The sequence below is a fragment of the Beta vulgaris genome, chromosome 7, assembly GCF_026745355.1.
Source record: "Beta vulgaris subsp. vulgaris cultivar EL10 chromosome 7, EL10.2, whole genome shotgun sequence".
Taxonomy (NCBI): domain Eukaryota; kingdom Viridiplantae; phylum Streptophyta; class Magnoliopsida; order Caryophyllales; family Amaranthaceae; genus Beta; species Beta vulgaris.
In genome coordinates this window covers 53,052,385-53,070,273 of record NC_079208.1, presented here as the reverse complement: position 1 = coordinate 53,070,273, position 17,889 = coordinate 53,052,385, and the positions used below count along the sequence as shown (strand labels likewise).

Here is a 17,889-nt window from a genome sequence, read left to right as displayed (position 1 = left end):
ATATGATATCAATATTAATTCTCATGTAATTTACGTGGTAAGAGTATGTTAGAGATTTATATACTTGTTTAAGTCTTTTTAGTTAATTATAATTATTATAAGACTTCATCATATGTTATTTGAAACATTAGACAACAAGTTAACAAAGTCATAGTGTATTGATGGTTAACCTCTTACTTTTCATTTCAAAAGTCACGTGTTCGACACCTTACACTTACACTTTTTTTTAAAAGTGAGGAGTACACATAGACATAAAACATTTGAAATTAAAAATGTGAGAAGAATGCCACGTGACATATATGTTTTTTTGCACGTCTTTTGATATATTTGTATAGATACTTCCTCTTTCTCACATAAGAACATAGAGGTAGCAAATAGTAGATTATTTGGGTCGGATTTTGTTTGGTGAATTCAAATACGAGTCACACTTGAATGATAATCAAAATTATTCGAGTAAGTATTTATCCGGGTCTAATATCAATTATGAACCAAATAATTGTTAACTATTACATTACAATCAAATTGACAAGTGGAAGTAGTATATTTGTGTTGATTTATTAAATTGAAGGTTAGTGACACTAGAAGGTGCAATGCCTCTGATATTTTATGGACAAATAATAAATATTAAATGTAGCTGAAATTGTAGTAATATAAGTGATTTTGGTATTAAATTTAAAAAAAAATTAAAAATGATATTTAACTTAGCTATTACTAAGGAACTTACAATCTATTTGAAAGATAATATAATCTCCATTGGACTAATGATAATGAATTGATATTTAAGTTTAAGAACAAAGTCTTGAGGCAAGGTTTATTGCAATGGTGGTTTATTCTCAAATATCTCTTTTTCTTTACAAATTTCATCTTGACTTTAATTTAGAGGTTATATTGAGTTGAAATGGTTATTTATGCAAGATATACATATGTTTGGCAGTGTTGGAATTATAGATAAATCCATTACTATATATTACAACCAAATTAGAAATATGATACATATACACTCGGTGAATATATAGTATAATAGAATGTCAATTACAGATGATCGGGTTTTTTTACTAGTGCTAATTGGATGACTTTGATCTTAGAGGAATTCTTCTTTCTCTCAGTCTAAGATAGTATGTTAATTAACCGAAAACATCTTTTTATCACCAATTAGGTCTTCTTTAGAGCAATGATCTACCTTATGACCCCCAAGTAATAATCGTAAAATTATTTGAAGGATTTTATCAAAGTCGATCATTTGACCTATACTACATAACTTTATTGACGTGAATATGAAGTAGCTTATATGATCAAATATTGCGTGTACTCCGAAATATTAAATTAAATCCCTAATACAATAACGTTTCTTCAACTTTCCATATTCGAAAAACTCAAAACTAGCTAAATTGCGTTATTGAGGCACATCTTTCATTTGATGGGTCACGTATGTCATCATCATCAGTCATGCATCATCACTATTACTTATAGTCAGATTCTTCCTATTAGGTGCACCAATCCACAGAATTTCAGTCATCACTTTACATGTACTTCAATTCATTTTTCTCCAAAATTGATAACATTAAAAGAGAATAGGTTATAGGTTAGTTAATTAGACAAAATTCAGATGGATATATATTAGCAAAGTGGCCAAATTCAGAGCTACTAAACTTATTAACGAAGAAGTATATGATTATAAAGCGTAAGGACGGCTACTTGAGCGAAGGAATAATTGATATACCAACTAACATATCCCTTAATTCTCTGACTTTCTGCCTTTTCGTTATATTATAATGTATCAATGTAACATAGATTCAAATATAGGGATGCCTAATTCTTAGACAAACTAAACACTGACAGCGTTCTAGAACGTTACCTCATGTTTATTAATCAGGAATTAAGCGGCTCTTATATACATATATATTGTATGTTGTACTATCTATCATTTTATTGGAAGAACAACTAAGAAACTAATCATGTTGCAATTTATCAACTCAATGTTATTAGTATTAATGAGTAGTAGTATTAAAAATTGTTATTTTGGGTGTCAAAGAGTTGTCTTGACAAACAATTATAGTAGTTTTAATGGGTGAACTGAAATTGGAGTTTTTGCGGGTGAATGGGCAGATTATTGTCCATGTGATGAACAATTATTCTTGTAGTCAGTTTTGGTATAGGTGGTTTCTTTAGATTTTGCTATATTATTGCGACGGCTATTAGCCGAGAATAACTTGGGATTTTTTAGGGTCTAATGTTTTACGTACAAAAGGTTTACTTGGATTATATAAATTTTAGAGTTATATGAAAGGAGTGCAAGCAATCCCACTTTATATATATATATATATAGAGGAAGGCTCTTGTGAGAACACCTCCTCTATGTGAGAACACTTTTTTATGTGAGAATAAATCTGGACCTTTGGATGTAATCTAATCTAACCATCCTAAATACACTTATGAGTAATGACATTTTCGTAATTTAGTTTAACCCTTACCCCCTTCTTCCCCCACCCCTTTCACGCTACTTTTTTTCTCTCTCTATCTCTCCTTTTCTTCCTCTGTATCGTCGTTCATGGAGTTTAGTTATTCAAAGTTTTAGTTCGATTATTTGCGGATTCCACACTATTTTTTCTAGAAATTGTGTTGGTTACTATGATACAGCAGAGGGTCACTATGATATATAGCAGAGGGTTGTGTTGGTTACTATGATATAGCAAAAGATCACTATGATATATAGCAGAGGGTTGTGTTGGTTACTATGATACAACAGAGGGTCACTATGATATAGCAGAGGGTCACCATGATATGAAAATAGTAAATATTATTTTTTCTGGACTAATTTCTTTAAACATGTGGTAGATGGGTTATCATGATATAACACATGGTCACTATGATATTTTCTCATAGTTTTGCAGACTTAGTTAATCAATGTCATTTTCTTGATTCTCTTGTTAATTTTCTCAATTTTTAGGTTTAATGACAAAAAAAAAAAAAACAGCTCGAACACATATGACATATAGTGACCGTTATACATATATAGTCACCCTTCAAATATAGTTTTTAATGTAATCCTAGAATGTTGTGATTTTCAAAGAACAAGTTCAACGCACGAGAGAGGGAAAAAGTTGCTTGATACAGCAGAGGGTCACTATGATATAACAGAGGGTCACCATGATATGGAAATAGTAAATATTTTTTTTTCTTGACTAATTTCTTTAAACATGTGATAGATGGGTTATTATGATATAACACATGGTCACTATGATATTTTCTCATAGTTTTGGAGGCTTATTTGCTCAATGTCGTTTTCTTGATTCTCTTGGTAACCTACGGATGAGATTCATTCTCACATAAAAAAGTGTTCTCACATAGGGACCTATTCTCATCGGATCCCAACACACACTAATTTAATAATAATATAGTATATATTATAATATAGTTTATATATATATATATATATATATATATATTATTATAAGTAATTAGTCGTTTTCCTCTTTTTATGTTGACTACGGGTGCAAATAAGACAAGACAACTCGCAAGCTACTTGAAATAATCGACTCAGTTAAAGCTCGACTCAAGTGAGCTCGAATAGAACTCGATCTCGACTTGAGATGTTAGTGAGTCGAGTTGAACATCTTGATACTCGATTCGAAAACTCGTGAGAAGCTCGAATATCAATTATCAGTAGCAAAATACCTAAATTCAACATTTTTCTACCTTATTTTTGCTTTTTAGATGAGAAACTTGCAAGCCACTCAAAATCTACTCGGTCAAAGCTCGGCTAGATCTATACTCGATTCGGTCAAAGCTCGCTTAAAACTAAACTAATATTATTTATCAATAGCAAAATACCTAAATTCAACATTTTTCTACCTTATATTTGTTTTTAAGATGAGAAACTTGCAAGCTACTCGAAATCTACTCGGTCAAAGCTCGAATAGATCTATACTCGATTCGGTCAAAGCTCGCTTAAAACTAAACTCAAGTGAGCTCGACTCAACTCAAACTCGACTCGAAATGTTAATGAGTCAAGTTGAGCTAGCTCAAAATCAAACTCGACTTGTATCATTGCACATCTCTAAAGTCGACTTTATTATTCCATTTGCATATAAAAATTTATCCTAATTATTTGTCTTAAATGAGTCACTTTTACTTAATTATATAGAAATGACTCATTTAAGTTATAAGTTATCCTTTGTTTGAAGTGCCCCTCTTGATTTAGAAAAATTTTCATTCTAATTTAAAAGTGACAATAGATTTATAACTGTCAATACACACTTTGCACTCTTGACATCATTAAAAAGTGCATACTTACACAATTTTAAATATGATATAACCCTATTGATAATTGATATGGTCTCATCATAATTATTCCTTTCCTCACTTCGAAAGCTCTATTAAAGTGAAAAGGGCTGCCTTTTTTTATTTGTTATACGAAAATCTTAGCTTGAGTCGTCGTGTGTTACGATAGAAGGAAGCTATCATCACAATTCACAAAGGCACAAATAGAAAAATGCAAGGAGACACAAAACACATATGAAAAATCCTTTTACCCGAAAGGCCGAAAATAATGAAAAAGTGTACATACAAATTACAATTGAAAAATAAATCAGTAATCGATGCGGGCAAGCTCGTGACGTGTGCATGTGTTAATAGTCGAGGTGTCACTTTGTTGGCATTGGAGGGTCTCTGGTTTTCTACTTGGTAAGTGGAATGTAACTAATAGAGTGTTTTGGTAAATTACTCGAGATAACTATTTCTATTTACTGGATAAATGATCTATTTTTAATAGATCATCAAAAAATAATTATAGTATTGAATAAGATCTTACCTTCTTACATTAAATTCTACTAATAGTGGGGTAATCTCCCTAGTAAATTAAATCATAATGATCTGAAGTATATATATAGGTTAGTTACTAAGTTGATGGGCACATCTCGGACCTACACAATAGAGCCCTTTCCATTCTCAAACGTCAAAAATCGGACTGGCTTCAAAACCAAGCCAATGATCCGTAGATATCAGCCTTCCCCACTTTCATAAAAAAATCCAAAAATTCTCATGGTTTGTCTATCTTGGAATATTAGGGGCATTGGCGCCCGGATTAAGCGCGCATCGCTTCGAAAGCTCATCCTCACTCACCAACCTCTATTTGTCTTCATTCAAGAGACAATGCTGGAATCAATCAGCATCAAAACCTTAAAATCCATATGGGGTGATGATGGTATTGAATACTTGCTTAGCCCCTCAATCGGGAATTCGGGCGGCTTGATCTCCGTTTGGAACACAAACCAATTCACTCATGCCTCCAGTCACACTGCTAGATTCTGGATTGGACTATGTGGATCAATAAAATCCAATGAATTTCACTGCACTCTCATAAACATATATAATCCATGTAATGTGGATGATCGAGCAGTGGTATGGGACGAGATTACGGAGTTCGTATCACAAAACCAAAATCCCTGCCTTATTATCGGAGATTATAATGAAGTCCTCCTTAAAAGTGACCGTGGGAGCCAGCATGTGTCATCTCAAGGCAGTAGTGATTTTCAAGCTTTTATTCACAAACTGGGACTCATTGAGATCAATGCTTCAAATGGCCGTTTTACCTGGTTCGGGGGCAATCAAAAAGCCTCTTAGACAGGCTGCTTGTCCAAAGTGATTGGATCACTTCTTTCCCTTCTCTTAAGGTTTCCCTCCTTAATAGGGGAATCTCGGACCATCGACCTTTATTGACCAGTGCTAGTGAACCAAACTGGGGGGCAAGACCTTTTAGGTTTCTCAACTGTTGGCTATCCCATCCTCATTGCATGAAGGTTATCAAGAGTGCCTGGATTAAGGCCGAAGGCCTTCCTTTTTCAGAAAAACTGCGCACCATCAAAGAAGATCTTAAACAATGGAACATACATGAATATGGTGCCATTGATATCAACATCAAGCAATTAGAAGAAAAAATCAGTCATTTTGATGGTATTGCAAATAACCGTTTTTTGAATTCTCTCAAATTACAGGAAAGGAAGGAAGCTCAACTAGATCTATGGACTTGGCTCAAGCGTAGAGAATCATATTGGGCACAAAACTCGCGAGTCAAATGGATTAAAGAAGGTGACAGGAACACTAAATTCTTTCATACCTTTGCTTCCATAAGACGTCGCAAAAATCTCTTTGAAAGGCTCGTCTAAGACGGAGTCCGCATAGAAAAGCCCGAGGATATAAAGGAGGAGGCCGTGACCTATTTAAAAACATTTTCTCGGAAGAACATAAAACAAGACCCACCTTTAGCAACCTGCAATTCTGCTCTCTCTCTGTGGATGACATCTCCACCCTCACGGCCCCTTCACTCGTGATGAGATCGACGAAGCCGTGGCCTCCTGTGATAGCCAAAAAGCGCCTGGCCCTGACGGTTTCAACTTCAACTTCATTAAAAGTGCATGGGAGATGATAAAGGATGATATATATGACATGGTGGAGGAATTTTGGCTCTCTTCTCGGCTGCCACGGGGGTGTAATGGCGCTTTCATTGCCCTCATTCCCAAGACCGAAAATCCGCAGAGTTTCAAGGATTTCAGGCCCATAAGCATGGTAGGATGCCTATACAAAATAGTTGCAAAATTATTGGCTCGTCGGCTTCAAAGAGTAATGCATCATCTTATCAGTCCATATTAGACATCCTTCATTAAGGGCCGTCAAATTCTTGACGGGGCCCTCATTGCGGGGGAACTTATTGATACATGTAAGAGAATGAACAAGAATGCAAGTAATATTGAAGCTCGATTTTCACAAAGCCTTCGACTGCATCTCTTGGAGTTATTTAGACTGGGTATTGGATCAGATGGGTTTTCCTCCTACATGGCGTGGATGGATTCGAGCATGTGTGATGTCGGCTTCAGCTTCGGTTCTCATTAATGGATCACCCACCCCCCCCCCCTTTCAGACTTCAGAGAGGTTTGAGGCAAGGTGACCCACTATCTCCTTTTTTATTCGATCTTGTGGTAGAACCTTTGAACCTGCTGATTCATAGGGCCATAAGCTTACAACTGTGGGAGGGGTTAAAAATCTCAAGGGGAGGCACAAAGATTTCACATCTTCAGTATGCGGATGACACAGTGGTTTTTTGTCCCCAAAACATTGATTATCTCATGAACATCAAGAAAATGCTGATTACTTTTCACATGGCCTCCGGTTTGCAAGTGAATTTCTACAAGAGCTCCATCCTTGGAGTTAATGTGGATCCTACGTGGCTTAGTTTTGCGGCTAATTCACTCCAATGCAAGGTTGAGGCTCTTCCTTTCACCTATCTTGGCTTGCCGATTGGAGGATGTACATCTAGGCTCAAAGCATGGGAACCGGTTCTCTATAGGATGCGCACAAAGCTTGTGTCTTGGAAAGGGAAGCTCTTATCTATTGGGGGTAGAATCACGCTTATCAAAGCATCCTTATCTAATCTACCTTTGTATTATATTGTTCCCTATCCCAAAGGGAGTCATTGAAGAGATTTGTAAGACCCAGCGCAAATTTCTATGGAGTGGTGACTATGAGAAGAAAGCACTCCCCCTAGTGTCCTGGGGACTACTCGAGCTTCACAAAAAACTTGGAGGTCTTGGCATTGGCAATCTCTGGCATCGCAACATCTCTCTCTTGTTCAAATGGTGGTGGAGGTTCATCACCGAACCCAATGCGTTGTGGCGCAATGTGGTCCTTGATAAATATGGCTATGGTGCGCCTTTCTCTTTGACAGATATAGTGATCCCTTCGAATGGGGGACCTTGGAAGCACATTTTCTCTTCTATCCTCCATGCACAAAATATGAAACCCCTTGTTGCGACATGTGTGAGGAAAAGGGTGGGAAATGGCTCCTCCACCTTCTTTTGGCATGACCTATGGGTCGAAAATTCCCCACTCAAGTCGTCCTTTCCACGGCTCTTTCTTCTATCGACAATGCCAAATTCCCTCATTGTATCAACGGGTTTCTGGAATGGGTCACAATGGACGTGGAGTTTAGAGTGGAAACGTAATCTAAGGCCTCGGGATAGGCTGGAACTTGCTCTGCTCCTGGCTCTCCTCGATCAGGTTCTTCTTGATGCTCACTCCCATGATAGTTTTGTTTGGACTCCTAGTAAGAAAGGATTCTTTTCGGTCAAGTCATTATGCCATGAACTGGACAAATCTTCCCCCCACATACCGCAAGTTTTCATTAAAGGTTTATGGAGGGGCTTGTTACCATTCCGCATCAAAATTTTTGTATGGTTCTCTCTCATGGGCAAACTTAACACTAGAATGAAGTTATCCAAAATTGGGTTGCTCCCTCCCCACGAAGCTCTTTGCATTTTCTGCAACAGTCATGTCGAATCCGAAGCCCACCTATTTATTCATTGTGAGTTCACTCATCTCTTATGGTCATGGTGGTTCTCTCTTTGGGACCTTCATTGGTGTATGCCCTCATCGCTACATGATTGCTTCCGACAATGGGAGTATCGGGGTGCCTCCCCTTTCTTTAAAAAGGTTTGGCTAGCAGTTTTTTTCATCATTCTTTGGACCACTTGGAAGGAGCGCAATGCTCGAATTTTTAATAACACCTCATGCTCAACTCAACAATTATGTGAGCTAATCCTCCTGCGATTATGTTGGTGGATTAAGGGTCGGGGGGATTGGTTCCCATACTCCTCGGATGAAGTATTACGGCATCCTCAATGCTTAAGGCAAATGCCCGGTTCAATGCCGAAGCCTATGGGAAGGGTCACCCATCGACCTTGGAGCCCTCCTTCAATTTCAGATATCAAGTGGAATGTTGACGCTAGCCTGGATCCAATTCGTAACCGAAGCGCCATCGGTGGAGTTTTAAGAAACTTCATGGGGATTTTCCGATGTGTCTTCTCTAGCCCCATTCCTATGATGGAAATAAATTCCGCTGAGGTCTACGCCATCTTCCGAGCTATCAAAATATCAATGGCTTGTGAGGAAATCAAAACCCAAAGTATCATCATCGAATCCGACTCGGCAAATGCGGTGGCTTGGAGCAATGCAGGTTGTGGAGGTCCATGGAATTTGAACTTCCTACTTAACTTCATTAGAAACACTGCAAAATCTCACCGAAACATTCATATAAGCCACAAGGGGCGAAGCTCAAATATGGTGGCCGATGCCCTTGCTAAGCAGGGATTGAGGAGGGAGAATGAGTTTTTAGCATGGATGTAGAATCTAGTCGCAGGGTAGTAATATGGTGTATCACTATCATGTATTTTTTCTCTTTGGGTGGAAGTCTCTGTATTGATCAGATGTATTATGCTACCACTTTCTTTTCTCTTTCCTGGAGTTAGGAAGTGGTACTGATTTTCATTTTCTCAATAAATAATACATCTCCAAATTATCAAAAAAAAAAAAAAACTCCCCAGTAAATCAACCAATTAGATTTATCCTAAATTACTTAAACTTGGTTCAACCATCATAAATCATAATGATCTGAGGTATAGGTTAGTTACTAAGTTGATGTTTAATAATCAAAGGGGAAATTTGGTGGTCTTCGAAGTCATTAACTATAAACTATACTATGAATTATAACTTAAGGGGGTGTTTGGTTGTCATGGGGTAAATGGAATGGAATCAAGAAAGGGATAGAGGGGGAAAGGAAAGTGAGACCCTTAGATTTAGAGAGATGTTTGGTTGATAAATACTCATTTCATCTTTCTTCCTCCTCTCACCCTTTTTTCACCGCCGCCACCCTTCCCCACCACCTGTCCCCCGCCAACCTTCCCCATCACCTGTCGCCGGCTCGGCGCCAACCTTCCCCACCACTTGTCGCCGCTCCAACACCTTCCCCTTAAGTTGTCGTCATCACTTTTTCTACATATTGTCTTATGTTTTAAAGGCCGGATTCAAGGTTTTGAAGTTCGTATTCGATCATGAAAATTTCAGATCTAAAGTTTTCATGGTCGAATTTGACCATCTAAATCTATAAATAATGAAAGATAAGAGGTATTTGCCCATTATTCGATGTTTTTCACAACAAAATTCTATGGGTAAGTGGTGGTTTATGTGGTGGGGTTTTCGAGTGGTAATGGGTGGTGTTTGTGGGTTCGAATTGTTTCCGGGTGATTGTGGTGGTTTTGTGGGTGGTGTGGATTGCGCGATTTTGGTGGCTAGGTGAGCGGCGCAGTTTTTGGTTGGGGTTATTTTGGTCGCTTGGCAGGCATTGCTGGTGTTCGGTGACCAGTTTTGATGGTTGAGTGGGTGGTGCGGATGTTGGGTGGGCGGTGTTGGTGACTGGGTGGGTGGTTTGGGTGTTGGTGGGGCGGATTTGGTGGCTGGGTGGGTGGTTTGGGTGTTGGGTGGGGCGAATTTGGTGGTTGGGTGGGTGGTGCGGGTGTTGGGTAGGGCAGTGTTGGTGGCTGGGTGGGTGTTACGGGTATTGGGTGGGGCGATTTTGGTGGCTGGGTGGACGGTATGTGTGGAGGGGTCAGGTGTTGGTTAGGTTGTTGCATGCAAGTGGTGGTTGAGTGGCCAGGTAAGATGGTTGTTGGGTGGTCAAAATGATGATCAGTGATAAGTCAAAGAAAGGGTAACTGAAACCTTGGGAGTGGGAGGGAATGAGAGTAAAGGACTTTGGGGGTGAGGATAGGGTAAAGGAAATCATTAAATTGAGTAAACAAACAACAAGGGAATGGAATGAGTTAATTCCCTTACCCTTTCCAAAAGACCCTCATTAAAACCCCCCCTTAGAACCTTACCGTTATTCATGACCTTAAATAAAGATCATCCCACTAGGGCCGTTCCTGAATATTATTGGGCCCTGGGCAAAATAAAAAGTTGGGCCCCCTAACACATCGAAACTTAAGAAAAATATGAATGTTTACAGGAAAACAAATAATTGAATATTGACTCGTCAGTTATTTCTTTGGTCAAAAAAACTCATCTCACATGGTTAATATCTATTAGTCTGTAAAAACTAGATCAATCAGTATCTTGATGAATAAAATAACAATTTCGAAATACAAATTAAATTTAAAGCTTAATGCACTTTATTATCAGATGCCTTAAAATAAATATTAGAAATCAAATCTAATTACAAATATCAATCAACAATTAAAATTGAAACAGAAATTTGTCGTCCACTTTGACTTGTGTATCTTCTAGCATACTACTTTGACCATTGATATCTTAGTTATTCATTAGTGTAAAAAAAAAACAGGTATAAGTATATTTTGTCCCTCGCAACGCAAGAACTTTTATCATATATAATATTATGTTACTCTAAAATAGTTTACGTAAATTTAGAGTAGAACCATAACACATAGAAGTACATCCATTATTATCACTTTAGAGGCTAAATTTTTAAATTTTATTTTTATGATATAAAGTAGTACATGTAATATTATAATGCAATCATATAGATTCAAGTTGGTAAACACTAGAAAATTGATAACATAAAGAAATAAACAAAGAAGCATTGTTGAGTGCTGTAGGCATGAAAATTTTATTATATGCCACGTCACACATTTAATTGACCCATTAAAGTTTTAAAGTCAAATGTTGACTTTTATGAATGGATGATCATCAAATTTAATTAATTTGGGCTTATCACTAAATTAGGTCTATTTTAATTAATCATCTATTGTTGGGTCAATGTCCCATTAAATGAACGATGGGCTAATGAAAAGGTTATGTCCATGAGGCCCAGGAGGCAGGATAAGTGAAAACCCTAGGGTTCTCCTAACTCTATAAATAGAGCTCTCCTCTTCACTTGCAGAGGGGAGAGAAAATCAGACTCCAGAGCCAGCAAGGAGAAAAACATAAGGGACAACCTAAACTTCTCAAGTAGTCTCTCTACCAGTCAAATTGCATCAGATTCTCTCCGAGAAGAAGAACAAGATCAACCTTGAGCGAGATCAAGCCCGAAGGCCCTCATTCAAGAAGATCATATTGGTTCGTGAGCAACAACAAACCAACATCAAATACTTCCAATAGAAGAAGAACAACAAGCATACAAATTGACGTGCCGTTCTATTCTACATCAACATCCCTGAACAAGATCATGCATGCAGGCCCTTATTCAGGAAAATCAAAACTGTTCGTGAATTGCAAAGTTCAAATACACGTGGAGATTTAATCAGAGGATTAAAACATTAGAGATTGTAACCAAAAAAATACAAAATTAATAAAATATTATTTTGGTTCACATATTTTGACTCTCTATTATGCAGATTTAAAATTTGTGTTTACAAATTTGGCACGCTCGGTGGGACAATCTCTACCTCTCATCTTTTTCTCCATTCAAGCAATAAAACAAATTCATTCGACCATGGTGGCCAAGAGAAGATCTGTTCATGACAGCAACAAATCCTTTCCTCAAAGCGTGGATCCTTCGACGAAGTCCATCAATGGAGCGACAAACGTTAATGTAAGTGTCATGACCATTGAAGCAAATACCATGGAGGAAGAATTAGCAAACATGAAGATGCTCATTCACAAACTCGCCAAAGAGAATGAGGAAAAAGAAGAACAAATCAAATTCCAAAGCAAACAACTTGCTGCTCTAACAAAGAAACTTGAGAAACGTCCGATTGGTGAAAGCGAAGGCGATAGTGGTGGATCCAAATTTAGCATGAAGTCAAAGACAGTGCAAAGGATGGAGCTATCCATGGCGATTCATTCAATTTCCAACAAATTCAAGATATGATAGCCACAGCTGTCAAACGCCAACTTGGTGGAGATTTTGACGGGAACGACCACTACACCAAGCCTTATACAAAGAATCGATGCCCTAGAAATGCCTATGGGCTATCAACCTCCCAAATTCATGCATTTCGATGGCATTGGCAATCCCAAACAACATATAGCACACTTTGTTGAAACTTGTAATAATGCAGGTACTGATGGAGACCTACTCGTGAAGCAGTTCGTTCGATCTTTGAAAGGAGTGGCATTCGATTGGTACACCGACTTAGCTCCTAGATCAATTGATAATTGGGAACAAATGGAAGAAGCATTTATGGACCGTTTCTTCAACACTCGCCGTATTGTCAGCATGATTGAGTTGACACAAACCACCCAGCTGGAGGATGAGCCTGTTATAGAATATATCAATCGATGGCGAACGTTGTGTCTTCAATGTAAAGATCACCTGTCTGAAGCATCCGCTGTAGAGTTGTGCACCCAAGGCATGCATTGGGACCTGGCTTACATATTGCAAGGAATTAAGCCAAACACATTCCAAGAACTGGCAACTCGGGCTCACGAAATGGAGATGACCATCGCCAACCATGAAGAGAATTATGATTAGACATCTACGTCGATGGTTGTTCATGGCTTCAACCTTGTGAAAAAAAAAAGAAATTCACAAAAGGACAAAATACCCCAAAAAAACAATTTACTCCTAAGTAAGAGTATAAACTGCAAATCTGAAGGAAAAAAAAAATCTCCTAAGCAAGAGTATAAACTGCAATTTTTTTAAAAAAACTCCTAAGTAAGAGTATAAACTGCATACCTAGAACAAAAAAAATTACTCCTAAGCAAGAGGATAAATTGCATACTTGTCAAAAAATTGAAAATCGAACTATGTTTGGCTTGATCCAAAAAGTGTAAATAACCACTTTATTTGGTAGGTAGGCATTTTGGATAATTAAATATTCAAGAGAAGCCACAAAAAAAAGGTATGATTTTGAAATTGTACTTCATCAAGTCTAAACGTGTTTTAACAAAATATGAAACACAAGCTTGGGGGCATAGTTGTTGTCCACTTGGCTTCACTAATCACTTTGTCAGATGATGAAGCATGATAAAAACTTTGCGGTTGTCATTCACTCGAAGTTCTGGAGAAAGCTATCAAGCACCAGAGTTTCAACAAAAATGTTAAGCATGGAGATTGGAGAAAGGTCTCAAGCACCAATACTTCGTCATCAAATCTCCTGGAAGTTCTGGAGAAAGCTTCCAAGCACCAGAGATCCAACAAAAATTAAGCAACAAAATCGATGGAGAAAGCTTCCAAGCACTATCACCTATTAAAGTTCGTTGGAGAAAGCTTCCAAGCACCAACACTTGACCGGAAACACTTCAAGATTGAAGTGGAGAAGAGCTCAAAAGCACCAACATATCTTGAGTCTTGAATGATGGAGAAACTTTCAAAGCACCATCACCTTCAAAGCAGCATGTCTTAGGCCATTAGAAAAAGTTCTATTGGAGACCTGCAAAGAAAAAAAATACACAAAAATTGGAGAAAGCTCCAAGCACCAACTTCGTGTCAAGGCAATCGTGTCAGAGCTTCTAACACGACTTCACAATAATGATGTCAAAAAGGACGACAAAGTGTTCGAGGTGTGCACCAAGGTGAATAACTCACTCTTTATTTATGGATGTCACCTTATTCGTGTTTATATGGTGTCCATTTAAGAGAGCGAGCTTGGTTGTTCCTACGAAACTCGATCATTGTGTAGCTTGAGCTCTTAATTTCATGGCGTGGCTTAAACTCCTGACTTTATTGCATGATTCCTCGATGGCTTAGTGGTGTTGAAATGATTGAGCTCCTTCAAGAAAGATTTAATTTGTTCTACAGATGATGGATCCATGCATTCTACTTTAATCATAATCTGGAAAGAAAAATGACAAAGTATCACTATATGATCTATATCCACCATGACATCATAAAAAAAAAAAGAAGAAGAGAGAGAAAGGAGTTGAAAAGTGGTGCAACAATTCAGCACCATATTTCACAATTTTACCAAAGAATATACTTCCTCCATTTCTTTTTACTTGCAACGGTTTGACTTTTACACTATTCACCAACTATACTTAGTTTATGTTTGGTGATTTATAGTTAAGGAAAAACATATTCATGTGGGATCTTGTTAGATTCGTCTGAATGTATATTTTCTGAATATATACTTTTTATAATTTTTATTTATCAGTAATTAAACTTATTGATGGTTGAAAATATGCATTGGCAAGCGTGAAAGTCAAACTGTTGCAAGTAAAAAGAAACAGAGGAAGTATGACACAAAAAAAAAAAAAAAAAGAGAAAAAAAAAAAATGAAAAGTGTAGCATTAAGACCCACCACTTATTCACCATGCACGTGATCTTCTTCATCAAAGTATACTACAACAACATGCTCCTCCACCAAGAAGTGAATTGTAAATCAAAGTATCAAACCAATGAGTATTCAAAGAGGCAAAACAAATGATGGCACAACAACGAGGAGAACATCATCACAACTCCATAAGCAATATATGTTAATGCTGCATGAGTATTGCGTTGTCATTATTTTCGGCTCCACCTTCTTGGCTTCTTCCTAGCAGGATACTTCAGGCTTGAGTACACTCCTTCATGGCTTCATGATTACCGGAGAGTTGTATGGCTCCTTTGTTGTATCGTGGCTTCACGTCCTGGCGTGGCTCGCCTGAATACCTCCATTGAGATGAAATAAAATCCCTTCATACCTACTATATATAGAGAGAAGATATAACCCGTATAAGGCTATGATGGAACCCTCGAAAGGATAAGATAAAGAAAAAAAAAATCTTCAGTTTGTTATGAAGATATTCTGATGAGAGATTCTAGAGATTAGCTAACAGAGAAAGAAAAAGTCAAGTTATTCTTATTGGTTGAGTAAATTAATGGGTTTTTCCAAAATGTAGGAGATTTGGTTATCAAAATCTAACGTAAGGAAGTAGCCTATTTTCTATTAAATGGGAGTAAGTGTTCGAGACTCAATCACGCTTAAATACTCAAATATTGTGCATGTGATACAGTCTCGAGGGGGCAATTTGTAGGCATAAATATTATATTATATGCCACATTGTAAACACAAATTTTTAAATCTGCAAAATAGAGAGTCAAAAGATGTGAACAAAATAATAATTTATTAATTTTGTATTGTTTGGGTTACAATCTCTAATATTTCTCCTCTGATTCAATCTCCACTTGAATTTGATTAGTTCATGAACTGTTGACTTGACTTTCTTGAATGAGGGCCGTCGAGGCTTGATCTCGCCCAAGGCAGAACTTCTAGAATAGAACGGCACGTTGAATGCTTGTTCTTCTTCTACGGAAAGGATTTTGATGTTGATTCGTTGTTGCTCACGAACAAATATGATCTTCTTGAATAAGGGCCTTCGGGCTTGATCTCGTCCAAGATTGATCTTGTTTCTTTCTTCCGGTAGAGAATTTGATGTAGCTTGACTGGGAGAGAGATTACTTGACAGGTTTAGGTTGTGCTTGCTTTCTGCTTTTCTCCTTGATGGCTCTGCTATCTGATTTCTTTTCCCCCTTTGTAAGTGAATAGAAGAGCTCTATTTATAGAGTTAGAGAACCCTAGGGTTTCCACTTATCCTGCCTTTTGGGCCTTATGGACATAACTCTATTAAGAGTCCACCTTTTATTTGATGAGCCATGACCCAATAATAGATGATTAATTAAAATAGGTCTAATATAGTGATAAGCCCAAATTAATTAAATTTGATGATCACCCATTCATAAAAGTCAGCATTTGACTTAAAGATTTTAATGGGTCAATTAAATGTGTAACGTGGCATATAATAAAATATTTATGCCTACAAGTGCTAAATGGGAAATTCATGGAAAGTTACAATCTCTACCACGTAATAGTGCACCTACGCGTCTTCATCGACATTGTTTTTTGACAAAAAGATCAAGAGCTAACTATCAACACTTTGGGTTATTCGGAAACATACTTCATGAAATGATTCAGACATGTTTGTTGCCAGGGGCAACAAGATCAACTATTTACAAATATGAAGGTCTAGAAGATATAAAAATCATACTCCTTTTTACTAAAAAAATAAAATATTATGTGCAAAACTTTTTTCTTTTTTCTTTTTTTTTGACATCAAGAAATCGTACATTAATTAAAGGAGGAAGTACAGCCTAATGCTAATACACCTACATCTAAAACAAACAAACAAACGTAAATAAGCTATAAGAGTTCTTATAATACATAGAAAACAAAACCAACAAAAAACGATAAAGGGTCGTATATGACAGAGGGCATCGCTGGTCAAAGCTTGTGATAGTGGAGGTAAAACTTGGATTGCTGATGAAGGTGGTGAGAGGAACGAATGTCGTTCATGATTCGAACAACGAACAACTAATGTGCAAAACTTTTAATATGTGGTAGATTGAAAGTTAAAGATTGGGATTTATGGATTTGGTAGTCAATAAAAGATGGCAAGATAAAGATTGGGAGAAGAAAATCTAAAAGCCAATAAAAGAAAAAGAAATCTTAAAAAAGGAAAGTAACATATAAGGCAAGTAATATGGAGAACAATATTTAAGGCAAAAAAGAAATATGGTCATGAGATTCGACCCTTGAATCTCACACTCCCAGTAACTAAACTAGAAGCAAAATTCCAAATCATCTGCGCCAAGCCACCACTAGCCTTCTACTGATTAGAGCATCCACAACAAAGAGGATTAGAGCTTCCTTTTAGCTCTATCTCTCCTCAAAAAGGAGCTCCTCTCCATTGTAGACATTGCTAAGAGGATCCTCTTAGGAAGAGGATTGAAGGAAATCCTCTTTTTGTAGAGGAAATGGAGCATCGGCCCTTGTGCCGAAGAAGTTGATGATTGGGCTGCAAAACGCAGCTTCTTCCACTGCTTTGCTGCGTTTTCACAAAAATTTGTTTTTTTTTTTTTTTTGTAGTGGGCCCACTTGATAGTTGTTTAAGTTTTGGTTGGATATTATCTTTCTCAAAGAGTCACTAATTTTAGCAACAACTATAAAAATAATTTAGATTCAAAATTTTATATAATAAAATATACTATTGGACATATTTTATTTTTCTCTATAAATAGAGTCCAATTTTACCATAGTTTGACACACTTATTTTTTACCACATTTCTCTCTTTCTTTACTTACTCTATAATAATCAATTCATTCCCTCTTTAAAAGTTTGATAATT

The 17,889-nt window shown here is 37.0% G+C and overlaps 1 protein-coding gene across 1 annotated transcript; it reads left to right on the top strand.

The window, feature by feature from the left end:
• The first annotated feature begins 8,697 nt into the window (after nucleotides 1-8,697).
• LOC109135531 (uncharacterized) lies at nucleotides 8,698-9,177 on the top strand. The gene has a single exon (XM_019250649.1). The coding sequence runs from the start codon at nucleotides 8,698-8,700 to the stop codon at nucleotides 9,175-9,177; it is 480 nt and encodes a 159-aa protein (XP_019106194.1).
• The last annotated feature ends 8,712 nt before the right edge of the window (nucleotides 9,178-17,889 follow it).